We start from the raw sequence: 18,736 nt of genomic DNA, 5'->3' as shown, positions 1-18,736 counted from the left end.
TCCCACGCAGCTACAGTACACCTTCCATTCAGGGGCTCATGGTAGTCTCTCACGGCTAGATTATGTCCTGGTCCCAGCGGCTTATGTGGGGAGGGTGGGAGAGGTGCGCCATTTGGCACGGGGTATTTCGGACCACTCCCCGCTCTTGTTGCACTTTGATATTTGGCCGAGGGGAGAGGGTAGGGTGGTCCCGATCCATCCCTGGTACCTGCGTGACCCCACCATTCGCGCAGAGCTGATTAAATCCCTTAAGCGCTATTTTGACGAGAATGTGGGGTCTGTGTCATCGGCGGTCTCACTGTGGGAGGCGTTCAAGACAGTACTCCGAGGAGAGGCCCTGTCCCTTATTTCCCACTCCCGGAGGCGCGAGCGGGAGGAGGTGACCCGTGTTGAAGCTGAGATAACCGAGTTGGAGGGTGATCTAGAATGTGGGGTGACGGATGACAAATTACATGTTCTCCAACTCAAGCAAGCGGCCTATAAGGCCCTCGTCACGGAGGCGGCCAGGGGCCTCAGTAGAGAGCAACAGGGGAGACTGTATGATGTGGGTGATAAGGCTGGTAAATTGATTGCGTGGCTGGACAAAAAAGAGAGAGCGAGTCGAGTTGTCCCGTTGATTGAGAAAACGAATGGTGTGTGTGTCACTGAACCGGAGGAAATTGTCTCCTGCTTCGCGGACTATTTCCGTGGGGTGTATTCCCCGGTGTCTTCCCGCTCTGAAGAGGATTCCCATGCCCTGCTCAGAGATATCGCGCTGCCTTCCCTTTCGGAGACGGACAGAGTGTCGTTGGACGCCGCTCCAACCTCCGAAGAAATTGCCCTCGCCATACGCTTGGTCGCTTCCGGCAAGGCCATGGGTCCTAATGGTCTTCCCATCGAGTTGTATAAACTGCGACCGGATACGCTGGCGCCGCATCTCCGTGCTATGTTCCTTGCGGCCCACTCGGTGGGTTCCCTCCCGCTAGACCAGCGTCTGGCTACCATCGTGGTTATCCACAAGGAGGGGAGGCCACGGGACCGGGTCACATCCTATCGACCCATTTCGTTATTGAATGCGGAGCCCAAAATTCTCGCCAAGGTGTTGGCCAATCGGCTGGTCGGCGTAGTGTGTGACTTGGTCCACCAGGACCAGTCCGGCTTTATTCCCCATCGCAACACAGCGCTTAACCTGCGGCGTTTGCATGGGGTGCTCGCACGTGTCCCGTTCATACGGGAGCCGGCCATCTTGGCGTCCTTCGACGCCACTATGGCGTTTGACACACTTGAATGGCCATATATTTGGGCGACGCTCGCGAAATTTGGGTTTGGCCCAGGGTTTATCAGCTGGGTTAACTTGTTGTACTCTGGCCCACTGGCGCAGGTGGCTGTGAACGGTAGAGTGTCGGCTCCGTTTGAGTTGGGCAGGGGCACGCGGCAGGGCTGCCCGTTATCGCCGCTCCTTTTTGCGCTTGCCTTGGAGCCCCTGGCGGAGTGGCTGCGGTGGGAACCTTCTATTCGTGGTCTCCGCTGGACCCCCGAGTATGAGGACCGCGTATCTCTATACGCCGACGATATTCTCCTGTACCTGGCTTCCCCACGTAAATCACTGATAGTACTGGTTGATGTATTGCATTCATTTGGTCGTAACTCCGGCCTTCTCATCAACTGGGCTAAATCGTGCGTGTATGTTCTCTCTGGGGAAGCTCCTATCCTTCCGCGGGGCTGTCCTATCCAGATCGCCCCGCAGGGATTTAGGTACCTGGGTGTCTTCATTATCCTGGACGCGGAGGCCCGGTATGATCGGAACTTGCTTCCCCCCCTCCAGCGCCTGAAGGAGGATGTCGCGCGTTGGCGGCGTTTGCCGCTCTCGCCGCTCGGCCGGGCGGCATTGTTTAAGATGATGTCGCTGCCGCGTTTCCTGTACGCTCTGCAGAATACAATGGACCTCGTCCCGGCGCGCTACTTCCGCGAGGTGGAGAGTTTGCAACGCCGCCTGTTCTGGGACGGGAGACCGCGTATCGCCCTGGCAAAGCTGACGCTCCCGTGGTATGACGGGGGGATTGCCCTCCCGGATATTAAACGTTATTATTGGGCCTCCCAGCTGGCTGCGATTAATCACGGCCTATACGGGCCCGCCCTAAACCCGGCCTTTGAAATGGATAAGATGCTACTGCCGGGTGGTGACTATAATCGAGCGCTCTACTCCAGCTCGCTCGACGCACGTCTGACGGGCCCCACGCGTGTCATGGTACGAGTGTGGCACGCGGCTAATGTAGCGATGGGGTGGAAGGATCGTTTGACCCGGGCGTCACCACTATACGCATCTGAGCAGTTGGGCTCCCTGTGGACCTCGAAGGGCTTCCAGAAGTGGGACATGATAGGCATCAGCAGGGTGGGGGATCTCTGGACGAGGGGGGGATTCAAAACGTTCGAGATGCTGCAGACGGAATTCCAGTTTCAGGACAGGGAGTACTTTCGGTATATGCAGATCCGTCATGCACTATGCTCCGCCTTCCCGGACGTCGCCTCCATCCCGGAGTACTCCCCTCTGGAGGATAGAGTGCTGGATGGACATGTACCGGAAAGCACGATCTCATTAATCTATAAAAAACTGATTAATGACCGCTCGGGATTGCTGACTAATCTTCGTGAGGCTTGGGTTGCCGATGGATTGGAGCTGGACGACGAGGACTGGGTGTCTGCGGTGGCCTCCCCGAAAGAGGTGGCCATACCGGCCCGCCTTCGCTTCGTCCAGCTCAAGATACTCCATAGGGTCTACATAACGGGGCCAAGGCTATTGCATATGGGCTATGCTTTGGACGGGTTGTGTAAGCGTGGGTGTGGTTCTTTGGGGACCTTTCTTCATATTTTGTGGGAATGCCCAGAGGTGGAGCGATTCTGGCGTGGTGTGCATGAGGTCCTGCGGGTGGTTACGCGTGTGTCGCTACTGCCCGAAGCGAGGAGATGCCTGTTGAACGTGTGGGAACCAACCGACTACTCGGCGCCACAGACGTGGTGGGTGACTCTGGGATATATGGTGGCCAAGCGCGATATTGCTCAACTGTGGGGTTCCCAGAGGTCCCCGACTGTTTCGGCCTGGAAGGAAAATATGGACTGGTGCATGTTTCGGGAAAATGTGGTGTATGTAGCGAGAGGTAAGCCTGGGACATGGGTGAAAGTATGGGGCCCCTGGAACGCCTACCGCGGGGGAATCTGTGCCCCGCCGTTATTGCCCGATCCATCGCCTGCCCCGTCCCCTTAGCCGGTTTAGCTCTCCGGTACCGGGCACTGAGTCCACCCAGTCCCTGTCCTGACCTTCTCCCCCCCTTGATACTCCTATGGATTGGTAGGGTCCCCCTTCTAGGGGAGCACATGCTGCTGTTTTCGATTGTGGGTTGCCTTGTGGTTTGATTTTTTGTTGTTATTTATGTTAAAAAGAAACCGTTATGTGGGGTCCGGATGGTGTGGCCATCAACGCTGCTAACTCCTGTACGTTTCCCTTTGCCGCAGCATGCGTTCTACTGTGTGTATCATATGCTCCTCTTGTTTGCTAGCGGCCGGCCTGAAGGTTGTAGGCCCATCTTTGTATATTCTTTGAACTTTGTAATAAACGGTTTCAAAATAAATAAATAAATAAATAAATAATAGGGGTTTGGGAAAAACGTCCCCAACGGTCCCACATGGAAAATCTGCCTCTAGTGGAGCAGGTGGCAGTGCTCCTCAAGTTAGGACTGCCTTAGTAGTTGATAGTGTTGCAGGGAACAAAGGTACACGATTGGCCCCCATTAACAATGAAACAGCTATGGAAACAGTTAGCCCTTCTCTAAGTACATCCATAGTCGCTGACGGTTCCCATGTAGCTGCAATCCCGGTCTCGGCTTCTGCAAATGCAAAAGTCACTCCTAGTGAAGAGAAGACAGGATGTGAAAGATATAGACTGGAAAGGGGGTCCTCCGATGTCCTGGTTCCAACAAATTTAAATCCTTCCTCCGTAGCCACCCCATCAGAGTTGCAAACAATTAACCTTCTCCCAGAGTCTTTACCGTACGTTGTAGTTTTAACGGGGGTACCACTTTTAACCCAGGGAAAAAATGAAAGCCATACTGAGTTAAAAAATAAGTGTATACAGTGGCTTAATGTAAACAGACCTCTCCCCTCCTATATTTCTGGGGAAATTCTTTCTGTAAGACGTATAGACTGGATTGGGAAGGGTCCCAAAACTATTGCAGGGAATTGTGTGGTAATAAACTTTAGGGATACTGCTGCCGCTGAGTACATCTGTGGTTTGTCCCCCTCCAGATTAAATACTCAAATCCTCCCCCTCCACTTGTCATACTTTTATTCTGGGCTTCATTTGAGATCAGCTCATTGTAAAAGTGTTAAATATGACGAGGGCCGAAATGGTTGTCCATCTGGAGTGCACCAGGGGCAAACAAGCTGGGTAGATTTCTATGCCTATAATCCCCCTCTGTCTTCCTTTGTACATAGAAATAGGTTTAGTGTACTGAACCAGGTTGATTGACGCCCACACGACAAGGAGCCAGTCCCGAATAACACTAGTGAAACATCTACCCCTTTAACTGCACTGGAGGGAAATACCAAAACCCCTACCTCTGCAGTGGGCACACCTTCTGGTTGTGCGGGCAGGGCGGGTGGGTGTGACTCGGGGGATGCGGGGCTCCCGTGGGGAGTTTCTGTTGTAGGGGGGGAAGCATCTTGTATAGACAAAACAGAGAGGAAAGTTCATCTAGAGTCCCCTATTTGCGATAGTTCTTCCATTATGGCAATAGGAATCCCAAAAGTCACTGGTAAGGTAGTCGATGGTACTATAAAAATCCTTTCGTGGAACGTTGCTGGTTTAAAAAACAAACTATCTAATCCTGACTGGGGCTCCTTTATGGCAGCACATGATATCTGCCTGATCCAGGAAACTTGGTCTCTAGAGGAGAGTGTTAGTCCAGGTTATGCAATTTTTCACATCCGGGCAGTATCCAGTGGCAGAAGCCGCCCATCTGGTGGCCTGTCAATTTGGATAGGCACCCATTTGGGCTTCCAAGCTACCCAAATACCAACTAACTCCTCTGATGTCCAATGCGTGTTATTGACACCCCTGAACACACCAAAAATAGCCATAATAAATATTTATTCTAGGCCAGTTAGGAGTGGGCAGGAGTCAGATACGATTAAAGCATTAGATCTCTTTATCCAGACCCCTCAGTTATAATAATCGTTGGTGGGGATTTTAATTGCCAATTTGAGCCCTTGGTTAACTCTGATTTGGATGAGCAGGACGATGAAGACCTGCTCTGGTGTATACCGGAACCAAAGATCCCTCCTGTCAAGGCATGGACTCGGCTGGTCCTCCAAATAAAATCATTCTCACTTGCTACGTCCCTGCGGGCGTGTAATGGGAGACTGGACCCTGACCGTCCGGGATTTCCTGCATTTAACAGGGTAGCACAAACGTCCACCATTGATTACATTATGATGGAAGTAAGACATTGGGACAGGCTCTTAGAATTTAGAGTGTATCCGAGACATGACAGTGACCACAACGCCCTTGTTCTAACACTTAAGCCAGGGAGCTATGGGGTGAATAACCCTGAAGCCGGTCCTACTACTAATATGAGCATGCCCCTCATGGTCTCGAATAACCGACGTAGGGTTAACTGGCCCCACTTTCAAAACTCCCTGTCTAGGCTGGGTGAAATATACCAGCTTGCTATACCATGGATAGCTGCGATGGCCGACTTGCCATTAATCGGCCATACTGTAAAAATCCATAGGCAGTTGGCCAGTGCGTTGGGGGATGCTCTTTGCCCTCTAAGCAGGCCTAGACGAGGTGGGGCTAACATACACCCCTGGTATAATGTCACCTGCAGGAGAGCTAAGAAGGATCTCATTACTGCAATTAAAGTCAAGGATAGCTTAAAAACTAGATCATCTTGTTTGCTTTATAAAAAGGCAATCGAGGGAGCCAAGAGGGACTGGGAGGAAGCTAGGTGGGAAGAGCTGAGAAATGCGCTCCTGACTAAGGACGCAAAGTCATTTTGAGCCATTGTTAGTACAGGCTCTAAGGGAGGAGGGCAAACTACCATCCCAAATATTGCACCCTCAGTGTGGGAAGCTCATTTTGGGGCTCTATATGCATGTCTGGAGCATGATGACCCACCTTGGCCAGGTTTAAACCTAGCCCTTGGATTTAATCAGAAGGGAACTGCGACACTCGCCCGACCCCCTACCCCAGACCCCCGTCATGAGTATCAACTGATGGGTGCCTCGGGTGGAGGGTCGGGATCGAGCGTGCATCCCTTTGACCTCCCAGAGAGCATCACCCTGAAGGAGGTAGAAACCGCCATAGTTAGATTGCTCCCAAACAAAGCTCCCGGCCTTGACAAATTGCCGGGGGACCTGTTCCGATCCCAGCCTAAAATATGGGCTCCAACACAAAAACTAATGGGCAGAATTATACTGGACAGGATACAAGCCTGGATGGAGGAACGGGAAATATTGTCCACTCTCCAGGCTGGATTCAGATCCGGAATCTCAACCTTGGACCAAATTTTCCGGCTCCAGGTCCTTTTTTGGAAAACCAAAAGGGTCGAGGGTGGCAGCCTCTACCTTGTTTTTGTGGACCTGCGGGCTGCTTTCGACTTAGTCCCTAGGGAAAAATTGTGGGTGGTATTGGCAGACCAGGGCCTTCCGCCCTACCTGCTCAATATCCTGACCCGTTTGCACGTTGGAAATTATGCACAGGTCAGGTGTGGGAGACATTAGGTCCTTTCGGATCGTTTCCCTGTCTCTAGGGGCGTTCGGCAGGGGTGCGTTTTGGCCCCCACCCTTTTTAGCCTATTCATTAATGGTCTTGTCGATACCCTAAATGAAGTAAAGGATAATGATGCCCCCTGGTTGACGTCTGGCCGGGTGCCTGCATTAATGTTCGCGGATGACACCTTGTTGTTATCCCGAACATCTTCGGGCATCCAGCGTGTCCTTGGTGGTTTCGTGAGCTTTTGCGCCTCGAGGGGTTTGGAGATCAATTTGGACAAAACCAAGTTCATGATCTTTAATCCCCCGAGGCGCACGCGCCCGAACCCTCTTTTGAATGGTGTTCCGTTGGAACGAGTTAAAACCTTCGTCTACCTTGGGATTACACTGACGGAGGATTTTGGCTGGGGCCATCAGATTGCCAAATCTGCTCTTAGACTTTCACAAATAGCAGGGGGCATTGGCAAGCTCCAGAGAGCATCGATATGTAAACCGGTTGCGTCCGCCCTCGAGATCTATGGCCTCCAGGCTCGGACTGCATCTCTTTATGGTGCTGAACTTTGGGGCCACAAGAATGTATCAAGCCTCCTGAGGGTTGAACAGCCCTTTATGAGAAATTTGGTGGGCCTACCGACAAGTACACCCCTCATCCCCTTGCGAATGGACTTGGGTTTGGAGTCTATTGAGAATTTGGCAGATGTGCGGCCCTTGCTTTACTGGAGGAGGCTCTGGTCAGTACCTGAGCTGGTATCCTTCAGAGTCGAATTTCGGGAGGCCTGGGAACAGTTAAAAAACAAAAATATTCCCTGGCTTTCCCACATTAAGGCCCTCTCTTTAAAAATAGGTTTGCTCCAGTTGTGGGGGACCCCTGAGCTGAGCTGCCCGAGGATATCTAGGGCCCAGTTGCTAAATCTGGTGAGACAGCACAATCTACGCGCACTACAAAGTTCAACTTCCTATGGTAGGCTTTCTACTGAGTTCCTCACATTTAAATTCGAAATGGGGTGGGAGAAATTTTTGGATGTAGTCCAGCCCCCTCTTGCGAGGAAACTATATGTCCAATTAAGGCATGGCTCTCTACCCATTAGATCATTCACCTCGAAATGGGCAAAAATTGATAACGAAAACTGTCCAGCATGTAACTATATCAGAGAAGATGTTATCCATGTCTTATTTTTTTGCCCAGCTTACAGTAACATACGCAAAACCTGGCTTATTCCAATATGTAGAAACTTGGGTTTTAGACATTGTGTGCAGGCGTGTAGAGTTCTTAAGTGTGACACTTCCCCGCCCATTGTATTTGCTGTCTCCCGTTTCCTTTATGGTATGTGGCGCCATAGGACAAGTTTTAAACCATTTTAAATTATCGAAATAGCTCTGATAACCCACTGTTTAATCTTTTTTTTAAAAGAAATATACTTATATTTATCATTTTATTGGATGTGCTATGTATGTATGTATTTGATCTGCACTTTTATGGCCTTCGACCGAAATAAAGTTATCAAATGAATGATAAGTAATATCTTCTCCGCATGAATATGGATGAGGCCGTCTTTAAAAACATTTATGAATTTATACCCAATGTGCACACCTGCTTAAGATGATATTTCTTCTGTTAGTAGAGAAGCTCACCTTTTTCTGGAATGTTTTCCAATGTGGATTTATGGCCAATCAGTGTCTTATAAAAATGTTATTTAAGTAGCTATTTGGATAACAACGAAAACCCCTGGGTACTCTGATAAGAGCCTTAGTTTGAACAATAAGCCTTTTAGTCTTTGGAACGGATAAATGTCTAAGTTTATTAGGCCATTCTGTGCCTAAATCAGTTCAAATAGCATAAAATCCATTTAATTCATGGGATCCTTAGCCAGTAGAGAAGCCTTCTTATCCATGTCACTCTTTGAACTTGGGTGTGGTCTGGTTTGACTAGCTTATTCTTCCATAAAGTAAGAAAAATGGTATCCTGTATTTCCACCTTAGATTTGCTTTTCATAGATCTAAGACTATACAGAAATTGGTTTCAGATGGAGATTGTCCTGAAACTAATATAGACAGGGATGATCCAGACTTTAATAAGTACTTCTCAACCATGAGCCTTGGTTTATCGATGTTTCGGTCTAAGTTAGCTCAGACCAACGTGGAGGCGATTTGAAAGGTGGATTGATATTTATTGAAATCAGCTAATCGTATATCACGCACATTTTTTTGAAGTTTCGGTTCGGGTAAAAGTATTTGTGGCCTTTGTTGGTTCAAATACTCTTCTAGATAATCTCTTCAGAATTCTTGAAAAAGGATGGTGGAAATCTCCGTCGTAACATTTTTATTGTATAAATAACAATTGGGGTGAGCTATATTTTTGTTGTTCCTATCCATCCCCACTAACTTAAATAAGTAGGCACTCCTTCATTTATGGTACTCTAAATTTCTGCATTATCAATTTAGCATTCAGTTTTGTGATTTCTTCCATAACAAGACCTCAAACCCAAGTATTTTATTGGCTCCTCGTTCCATTTCAACCCTAATTGCTCATTATTGCTCAATAACTGATTTGGAGCATAGAACATTTAGAAGCACACCATCAGATTTTGTCTTATTTACAGAGTATCCCTTTTCAAGCTGGGAATGGTTAGGAAAAAGAACAACTATAAAACATACCTGCGAGGGACACTGTAATGACTGTGGCTGCCACGGTGAGTGGAAAGCAGCCAGGGAACATGGACACCAGTGGAGCACATTTCTATTAATCTCGAGTTTAAATGTATTTAAGTTAATTATTTATACCGATGTTACATTACCCAAAGCTGTAGGACTGATAAGGAAATCCCAAATTCAAGATCTACATAGTTGCCATGCTGTCATGGCATGGTTGGCCAAGTGACATTGATTGCTTTTGCTGAAGCTGCTCCACCTTGTAGTCAAAAAAGGACTGTCGGAGCGAAAGCAAGCTTAGAGTATGACTGCACAGCAGTTGGTAGCGCGTCCACCAAACCTTAAATGAGTCCCATAGTGCTTGAAGAATTTAAATTGTGGCCATTTCTTTCTGTAACATTAAAAAGACAAATGACAGTGGCTTCAATTAGGTTATCCTGCAGATAGGTTTGTGTCTGATGTCTTAATTTCAGGTGTAAAATCTTATCACCGTGGCTTTCCTCTAGAAGAGGGCCAAACCAAGCCAACTTAAGTCTATATCATGGCATCTTGAAAACACTCTAAGCGTGTAGCCAACCTGTGTTCACCAGTCTTCATCAGACATCTTTACCATATCTTTTTATCTTTAGAGATCACATAGTTTAGAAATGATGAGTAGAATTATGAACTCTATCACGAGAACTAAAACAAGAAAGCAAATGTATGTAATGGCACTTATGGCTGAAAGTATTAGGAAATGATTAAAGGTAGCCAGATGGGAGGGGGAAGTTGTGGGTGGAGAGATAATTTATGTATGTTCGGGTTGTTTTCTATTCCTGATCATTTTAATCTTTACAAAAATATGAAAAGTATTTGCCTTAGCTCTATGGGGCAACTGACAGATACCATAATGTGCAGAACTCTTGTGGGCAATGTGATGTAAATGTCAATATAGTTTTCTTAACTAAACAAAGAAATAATTGGTATTACAACTTTTTTTTTAATTTGCATGTCTGTTTATTCCATCCCTGTTTTACTGCCCTGCGTTAGTTTCAGCCTCGATGTTCAGTGTGCGCAGAGTGGAAAAAACAGATATTAAATCATCACATGAACAGGAATGGAGAGGTACACTGGGGGAACTGCAAGCCTTCTAATTTTTCCAACAACTACTGGGAACTAGCAAAGGTAACATCACTTTTTTATACATAGATATATATATTTGTAGTATGCAACTCTACACGCGTAAGCCAAATCCATGTTTTGGGAAGGTTTTGCATTAAACATCCCATCATTTTAATTGTGTACATTGTATCTGTTTGTTCTTATTTAAATGTTTAGCATTCATGCATAACTCGAGTTAATAGACCTGAAGAATAAGATAAAGATTCCTTAAGAATGTAGACACGGAGGAGGAGCCTAGCGCGCAACCAAGATGGCCGCGTAGGTGCGAGGCTCCCGAGGACCTCCGCGACCTCCTACGTTTATCCTGTCTTCATCCTGCATCGGTTGAGGGGACTGTGTCGGTGAGCCTGAGCCGAGGTGGTACCCGTTTCCCGTTCTCGAATCGGACCTCGGGTCCGGAGTGAGCACCGATTGAAGTTTGCGGCCTCCTTCGCTCCTGACCCCGGACTCGCGTTTGGGGGCGACCCGGTGGCAAAGTGAACAACAACGGCGGGCTAGGCCTGGCGAGTCGCGTACCCCGCACTTTCACTTTCACTTTCGCGCCCCCTTGCCGTCTTTGCAAGTGGGATCGCGGCGCTCTTGGTGTTGGGGTGGCCTCGCTGGGTGACCCAGCCTGCCTGCCTGCTGTGGCCCGCTCCGCCGTCCTGGGGTGACCCCCCGGACCCCGTGGCCTTGATTGCTTGCCTTTTACTGCGTGGCTGGTGAGGGGGTGAGACCCGCGACGATGGCCACGAAACAAGATGGCGATCGGTCGAAGGCCAAGTCGACCCGGCGTGGCACCGCACATCAGGCCAACATCATGGACCGCTACACCCTCCCGAAGGGATCTCCCGGTGGACCGCACAAGTCCTCTGAGTGCCCTCCGGATGCCCCGGATTTGCCCACAGAGTTGACTCTGCAAGACGTCATGGGCGCCATTGCTGAGATGAAGGCCTCGGTGGGCCAGCAGTTTGACACCTTAGCCCATAAAATCGACGCGATCCTAGTGGATGTCAACCTGGTGAGGGCTGATCTCTCCAAAACCAACGACCGGGTCGATTCTTTGGCCCACACCGCGTCGGGCCTCACGACTGAGGTGGCGGCCCTCCAAACGGAGGTGCGCCGACTTCGTCAGGCGAGTGTGCTTATGGATCGGCGCCTGGAAGATTCCGAGAGTCGGGCCCGGAGGAATAACATCCGCATCATCGTAGTACCCGAGGGACGGGAGGAAGCGGCGGCGGATCCTTTTGTGGAGGACCTGATCGTTACCCATCTCCAGCCTAGGGGACTGAGTAAATTCTTTGCAGTGGAGAGGGCCCACAGAGTTCCCGGGGGAAGGACCACAAGGCAAAAACATCGTTGTATCATTTCTAAAGTGCTCTCTGGGGGACGAGTGATGGCTTCTGTTTATGATGGGGGGTAGGGGACTGAGCTTGCTGTCCTGGAATGTTAATGGATTGGGGGACAGGATAAAACGAGGTGTGGTCCTGCAGTTCTTTTTTTTTTTTTTTTTTTTTAAAAACCTTTATTCGTGCATCTTAAAAGAACAAATACGGGCCTACAACCGTCAGGCCGGCCACGATACAATGAAGCACTGATACCCACATTAAATCCCCCGTGCGTCAACAGTCAGGATTAACAACAAGTTATGGATCACATACTGGAGATATCTTTGACACCCGGGGAAGGAGAAGTGAAGGTTAATTTTAAGTTTTTTAGATAATTTTATCAAGAAAAAAGTCAATGAAGGATAGGAACAAATGGAGATTCGAGTCCGCAAGATAGCCTCACCACACGGGAGAGCAGCAACAGCAGTAAGAACAACAATTGAAGTAAAAACTCAAACAGTGAGGCGGTGCAGAAATATAAAAGGATAGTCACATGAGCAAGTACGCACCCCTCCGGAGCCGCCCCCACTCGATCCACCCCACACCCGGACCCCGAATCAAAGAAAGTAGAACGCAGAGACATAAAGGAAAAAAGGCCCATAGAACTAATTAAGAACAGAGTATTACCCCCCCACCCTACACCAATGCGGAGGCTACGGCCTACCCCCCCCCCAGCATAGTGCCTGTCGCCCAATGAACCCGAAATATAGAGGAGAAAGAAAGTAGGAATAGAGGAAAGAAAGTAAGAAAACAGAAAAGAAGGCGGGGAGGAGCCCACGGGACACCAGAGCGCCCCAAACCATCAGCCAATCACGGCCCCCACACACTGAGAGCCCACTACGCCAAAAAACGGCATGCGAAGATACCATGGCACCACAGTGTAAGCGAAGGGATACAAGTCGCAACAGTGCGCGCATAACATACATACAGTTCCAGTCCCAGGCCAGCCCGTCCATAAACCATGGCAATAGAAATCAGTCTAGCCCTGGCCCGATCGCGGGCTTGGGATTAAACCAGCCCCTGCATGAAGGCCCCGTGTCCCGAGCAAACAAAAACAAGATGGTCGCTTGTAAAAGGATGGTGAAATAGGATCACGAAATGGCCGCCGCCCATCGATTAAGGTCCCTCTTTGCACCACATAAAGTCCAAACCTGGCAAGTAAGGTACAGGAGTTCCACAAAAAGTCAGCAGTGGGCCACCGCGGACGGTTCCTCGAAGCCGTTAGGCATCTCTCAACAGGATAGTCCAGTGGACGTGGTGAGGCAGGCAACAATGAAGCAGGCAGCCATGACCAGGGGGACAAAGCATCCGCAGTTGAGGTGTAGAGCGGTGTACCCTGGGCGCCGGGAGCGCCAGGTGAAGGCACCAGTGTAACACAGTCACACACCGCCGTTGCGTCCCCGCAAGCGGACAAAAGCACCGGGAGACCCACGCCCTGTAGATGGCACACAGTGCGCTCACGACCCGCGGCCGACAGTATGGGGTCAAACCGCTCACTCAGCGCCTGCAGGCCAGCGCACATCTGTAGTTGGAAGTCCCGCAGGGCAGCCAGAACGGAGCCGCATGTAAGCGGAGGCTGGGCCCCCACAGCAGCAGCAATCCGGGACGGCACCGTGGAGCTGGTGTCCGGAAGAGGGGGGGCGAAGTGGGCAGCGGGCGAGACCGGAGTATCGCCCCCCAGCCGCAAGCAGGCACTAAACGCCATGTTTTGCCGCTATACGGTGCAATGGCCGGGGGGGGGGTCGTAGCAAGGAGTCAATTCCCCTCAGGTCTACGCCGCAACGGGAAAGGCCAACAGTCGCTTCTCTTCTCGCAGGTTCCCTCCGCCGCTGGCTAGGCAATAGGTGAAGGGGGCAGCTGCCTCCCACAGCGCGGTCCTCAGAGCGGGGCAGGGGACCCGCCGCACCGGGGCCCACCCCACAGCTCCAGCCCGTCCGGCACAGGGTGCAGAAGATGTCCGGCCGTCCCTCTCCGGGCTCGTCCGGCAACGATCCGTGGTGCGAGGTGAAATCGGGACCGCGGGGCTCAGGTTAGCGCTAGCTGGTCCGGCAACTGCGGAGCTTCCAGGGGGCCAGCAAAGGCCGTAATGGCGCAGGGTTTCAGTGCAGAGGACAAAAGCACCCAGAACTCGGGCATCCGGGCGGGCTGAGACTCCGGGAAAGCGGCAGCGCGGTCAGCGCGTCTTCGCACACGTTGCACCTCGAAAATCGGCGAGGATGGGCATCAGGATAGTAGTCCGAGGCCACGGACCGACGGAGCCGGGCGCTCAAGCGTCTGCTCCGGTCGCCATCTTGGCTCCTCCCCCGGTCCTGCAGTTCTTGAAGCGAATCTCGCCCGATATAGTTTTTCTGCAGGAGACACACCTCATTGGCAACTCCTTTTGTGCCATGAATAGACGGGGCTACCGCCTTGTGGCCCATTCGGGCTTCACGTCTGGTTCAAGGGGTGTGGGCATTATGGTTAAGAACTCGCTCCCGTTGGAGATTGATGAGGTGCGCCATGACGACAGGGGCCGTTACACGGTTTTGGTGGGTAGGATGGAGGGCAGAGTGGCCGTTTTTGTGTCTGTCTATGTCCCGCCGGGGCTGCAGACGACCACCTTTGCGGATCTGGGGCGCCTCCTCCTTGGCCTTCCGGAGGGGATTCTAGTGGTGGGGGGGGACTTTAATGCTGTGGTTTCCGGAACTGTGGATCGTCACCCCCCTAGGGATCTCCCCCGTGCCCAGGCCTGGTTGTCTGGCCTCTTGGATACCTTGGGGCTGGTGGATTGTTGGCGTTTGAAACATCCCACGCAGCTGCAGTACACCTTCCATTCAGGGGCTCATGGTAGTCTCTCACGGCTAGATTATGTCCTGGTTCCGGCGGCGCACGTTGGGAGGATAGGGGAGGTGCGCCATTTGGCACGGGGTATTTCGGACCACTCTTGTTGCACTTTGATATTCTTTCGAGGGGAGAGGGTAGGGTGGTCCCGATTAATCCCTGGTACCTGCGTGACCCCACCATTCGCGCAGAGCTGGTTAAATCCCTTAAGCGCTACTTTGACGAGAATGTGGGGTCGGTGTCATCAGCGATCTCATTCTGGGAGGTGTTCAAGACGGTACTCAGGGGAGAGGCGTTGTCCCTTATTTCCCATTCCCGGAGGCGCGAGCGGGAGGAGGTGACTCGTATTGATGCGGAGATAACCGAGTTGGAGGGTGATCTAGAATATGGAGTGACGGATGACAAATTACATGTTCTTCGACTCAAGCAATCGGCTTATAAGGCCCTCGTCACGGAGGCGGCCAGGGGCCTCAGTAGAGAGCAACAGGGGAGATTGTATGATGTGGGTGACAAGGCTGGTAAATTGATTGCATGGTTGGACAAAAAGGAGAGAGCGAGTCGAGTTGTCCCGTTGATTGAGAAACAGAATGGTGTGTGTGTCACTGAACCAGAAGAAATTGTCGCCTGCTTTGCAGACTATTTCCGTGGGGTGTATTCCCCGGTGTCCTCCCGCTCTGAAGAGGATTCCCACGCCCTGCTCAGGGATATCGCGCTGCCTTCCCTTTCGGAGGAGGACAGAGTGTCGTTGGACGCTGCTCCAACTTCCGAAGAAATTGCCCTCGCCATACGATCGGTCGCTTCCGGCAAGGCCATGGGCCCTAATGGTCTTCCCATCGAGTTGTATAAGTTGCGACCGGATACGCTGGCGCCACATCTCCGTGCTATGTTCCTCGCGGCCCACTCGGCGGGTTCCCTCCCGCTAGACCAGCGTCTAGCTACTATCGTGGTTATCCATAAGGAGGGGAGGCCACGGGACCGGGTCACATCCTATCGGCCTATTTCGTTATTGAATGCAGAGCCCAAAATCCTCGCCAAGGTGTTGGCCAATCGGCTGGTCGGCGTAGTGTGTGACTTGATTCACCAGGACCAGTCCGGCTTCATCCCTCATCGCAATACAGCGCTTAACTTGCGGCGTTTGCATGGGGTGCTCGCACGTGTCCCGTTCATACGAGAGCCGGCCATTTTGGCGTCCTTGGACGCCACTATGGCGTTTGACACGCTTGAATGGCCCTATATTTGGGCGACACTCGCGAAGTTTGGGTTTGGCCCAGGATTCCTCAGTTGGGTAAAATTGTTGTACTCTGGCCCGCTGGCGCAGGTCGTGGTCAACGGTAGAGTGTCGGCCTCGTTCGAGCTGGGCAGGGGCACGCGGCAGGGCTGCCCGTTATCGCCGCTCCTTTTCGCGCTCGCTTTGGAGCCCCTGGCGGAGTGGCTGCGGTGGGAACCTTCTATTCGTGGTCTCCGCTGGACCCCCGAGTATGAGGACCGCGTATCTCTATATGCTGACGATATCCTCCTGTACCTGGCTTCCCCACGTAAATCACTGATAGTGCTGGTTGATGTATTGCATTCATTTGGCCTTGACTCTGGCCTCATCATCAACTGGGCTAAATCGTGCGTCTATGTTCTCTCTGGGGAGGACCCTATCCTTCCGCGGGGCTGTCCTATCCAGATCGCCCCGCAGGGATTTCGGTACCTGGGTGTCTTCATTACCCTGGACGCGGAGGCCCGATATAGTCAGAACTTGCTTCCCCCCCTTCAGCGCCTGAAGGAGGATGTTGCGCGTTGGAGGCGCTTGCCGCTCTTGCCGCTCGGCCGGGCGGCATTGTTTAAGATGATGTCGCTGCCGCGTTTCCTGTACGCTCTGCAGAACACAATGGATGTCGTCCCGGCGCGCTACTTTCGCGAGGTGGAGAGTTTGCAGCGCCGACTGCTCTGGGAGGGTAGACCGCGTATCGCCTTGGCGAAGCTGACGCTCCCGTGCTATGACGGGGGGATCGCCCTCCCGGATATCAAACGGTATTATTGGGCCTCCCAGCTGGCTGCGATTAATCACGGCCTGTACGGGCCCGCTCTAAACCCGGCTTTTGAAATGGATAAGATTTTACTGCCGGGTGGTGATTATAACCGAGCGCTGTACTCCGGCTCGCTTGACGCACGTCTTACGGGCCCCACTCGTGTCATGGTACGAGTGTGGCACGCGGCTAATGTGGCGATGGGGTGGAAAGGTCGTTTGACCCGGGCGTCGCCACTATACGCATCCGAGCAGTTGGGCTCCCTGTGGACCTCGAAGGGCTTTGAAAAATGGGACATGATAGGCATCAGCAGGGTGGGTGATCTCTGGACGAGGGGGGGATTCAAAACGTTCGAGACGCTACGGACAGAATTCCAGTTGCAGTACAGGGAGTACTTTCGGTATATGCAGATCCATCATGCGCTATGCTCCGTATTCCCAGACGTTGCCTCCATCCCGGAGTATTCCCCTCTGGAGGATAGAGTGCTCGATGGACATGTACCGGACAGCACGATTTCATTGATCTATAAAAAACTTATCAATGACCGCTCGGGACTGCTGACTAACCTTCGTGAGGCATGGGTGGCCGATGGATTGGAGCTGGATGACGAGGACTGGGTATCGGCGGTGGCCTCCCCGAAAGAGGTGGCCATACCGGCCCGCCTTCGCTCCGTCCAGCTCAAGGTACTCCATAGGGTCTATGTCACGGGGCCAAGGCTACTGCGTATGGGATATGATGTGGACGGGCTGTGTAAGCGTGGGTGTGGTTCTTTGGGGACCTTTTTCCATATTTTGTGGGAATGCCCGGAGGTGGAGCGATTCTGGCGTGGTGTGCATGAGGTCCTGCGGGTGGTTACGCGTGTGTCGCTGCTGCCCGAAGCGAGGAGATGCCTGTTGAACGTGTGGGAGCCAACCGATTACTCGGTACCACAGACGCGGTGGGTGACTCTGGGATATATGGTGGCCAAACGCGACATAGCTCAACTGTGGGGTTCCCAGAGGTCCCCGACTGTCTCGGCATGGAAGGATAACATGGATTGGTGCATGTTTCGGGAAAAAGTGGTGTATGTTGCGAGAGGTAATCCTGGGACATGGGTGAACGTATGGGGCCCCTGGAATGCCTACCGCGGGGGAATCTGTACCCCGCCGTTATTGCCCGATCCGTCACCGGCCCCATCCCCTTAGCCAGTCTATCTCCCCGGTCCCGGGCACTGAGTCCACCTAATCCCAGTCTTGCCCTTTTTCCCCCCTTGCTATTCCTATGGATTGGTAGGGTCCCCCCCGCTAGGGGAGCACATGCTGCTGTTTCCGATTGTGGGTTGCCTTGTGGATTTGTTCTTGTGTTGTTATTTATATTAAAATGAAACCGTTATGTGTGCTCGGATGGTGTGGCTACCACCGCTTCTAACTCCTGTGCATTTCCCTTCGCCGCGGCATGGGCGCTATTGTTTGTATCCAATGCTCCTCTTGCTTGCTAGCGGCCGGCCTGAAGGTTGTAGGCCCATCTCTGTATATTTTTTGAATTTTGTAATAAACGGTTTAAAAAAAAAAGAATGTAGACACATCTGGATAGATCAAAGTGTGATGCACCAATACTTAGTGATTGAGAACAGTATGCATGCTCTCCAGTTACTTGCGGTCTTGGCGCAGTGAATATGCAAGTGCGTTGAGGCTGAGAGTACTTGCCCTATTTAGCGTAAAACTGAGAGATCAGCACCATAGGAGTGAGCATCTGCTGGTCCAGACCGACAGTCTTTTCTGTGAATCGCTCTTTCAAACATTTTGTCCATGCCTCCTTATTCTGGCACTTATGTGCATTTCTCTTCTAATACTTTAGGTCTTTCCAAGATTGAAATGTTGTCAAACACCAAACTGCCTGATAACATCAACAGAATATTAATACTGAATGATACTTAACATATTCTGAGATCCTTGCATTGAATCTGTAGCTTAGTGAACTGGTGCTGGGGGGGCTCTT

The 18,736-nt window shown here is 51.4% G+C and overlaps 1 protein-coding gene across 1 annotated transcript in view; it reads left to right on the top strand.

The window, feature by feature from the left end:
- Window positions 1-18,736, top strand: part of C8HXorf38 (chromosome 8 CXorf38 homolog) — a 114,135-nt gene that overhangs the window by 15,779 nt on the left and 79,620 nt on the right. The window contains exon 2 of the mRNA XM_085622931.1: window positions 10,426-10,560. Coding sequence (XP_085479057.1) covers window positions 10,426-10,560 — 135 coding nt within the window. The remainder of the gene's footprint in view (window positions 1-10,425; window positions 10,561-18,736) is intronic.

This window comes from Triturus cristatus, chromosome 8, assembly GCF_964204655.1.
Source record: "Triturus cristatus chromosome 8, aTriCri1.1, whole genome shotgun sequence".
Taxonomy (NCBI): Eukaryota; Metazoa; Chordata; class Amphibia; order Caudata; family Salamandridae; genus Triturus; species Triturus cristatus.
This window is presented reverse-complemented; position numbering and strand designations above follow the sequence as displayed.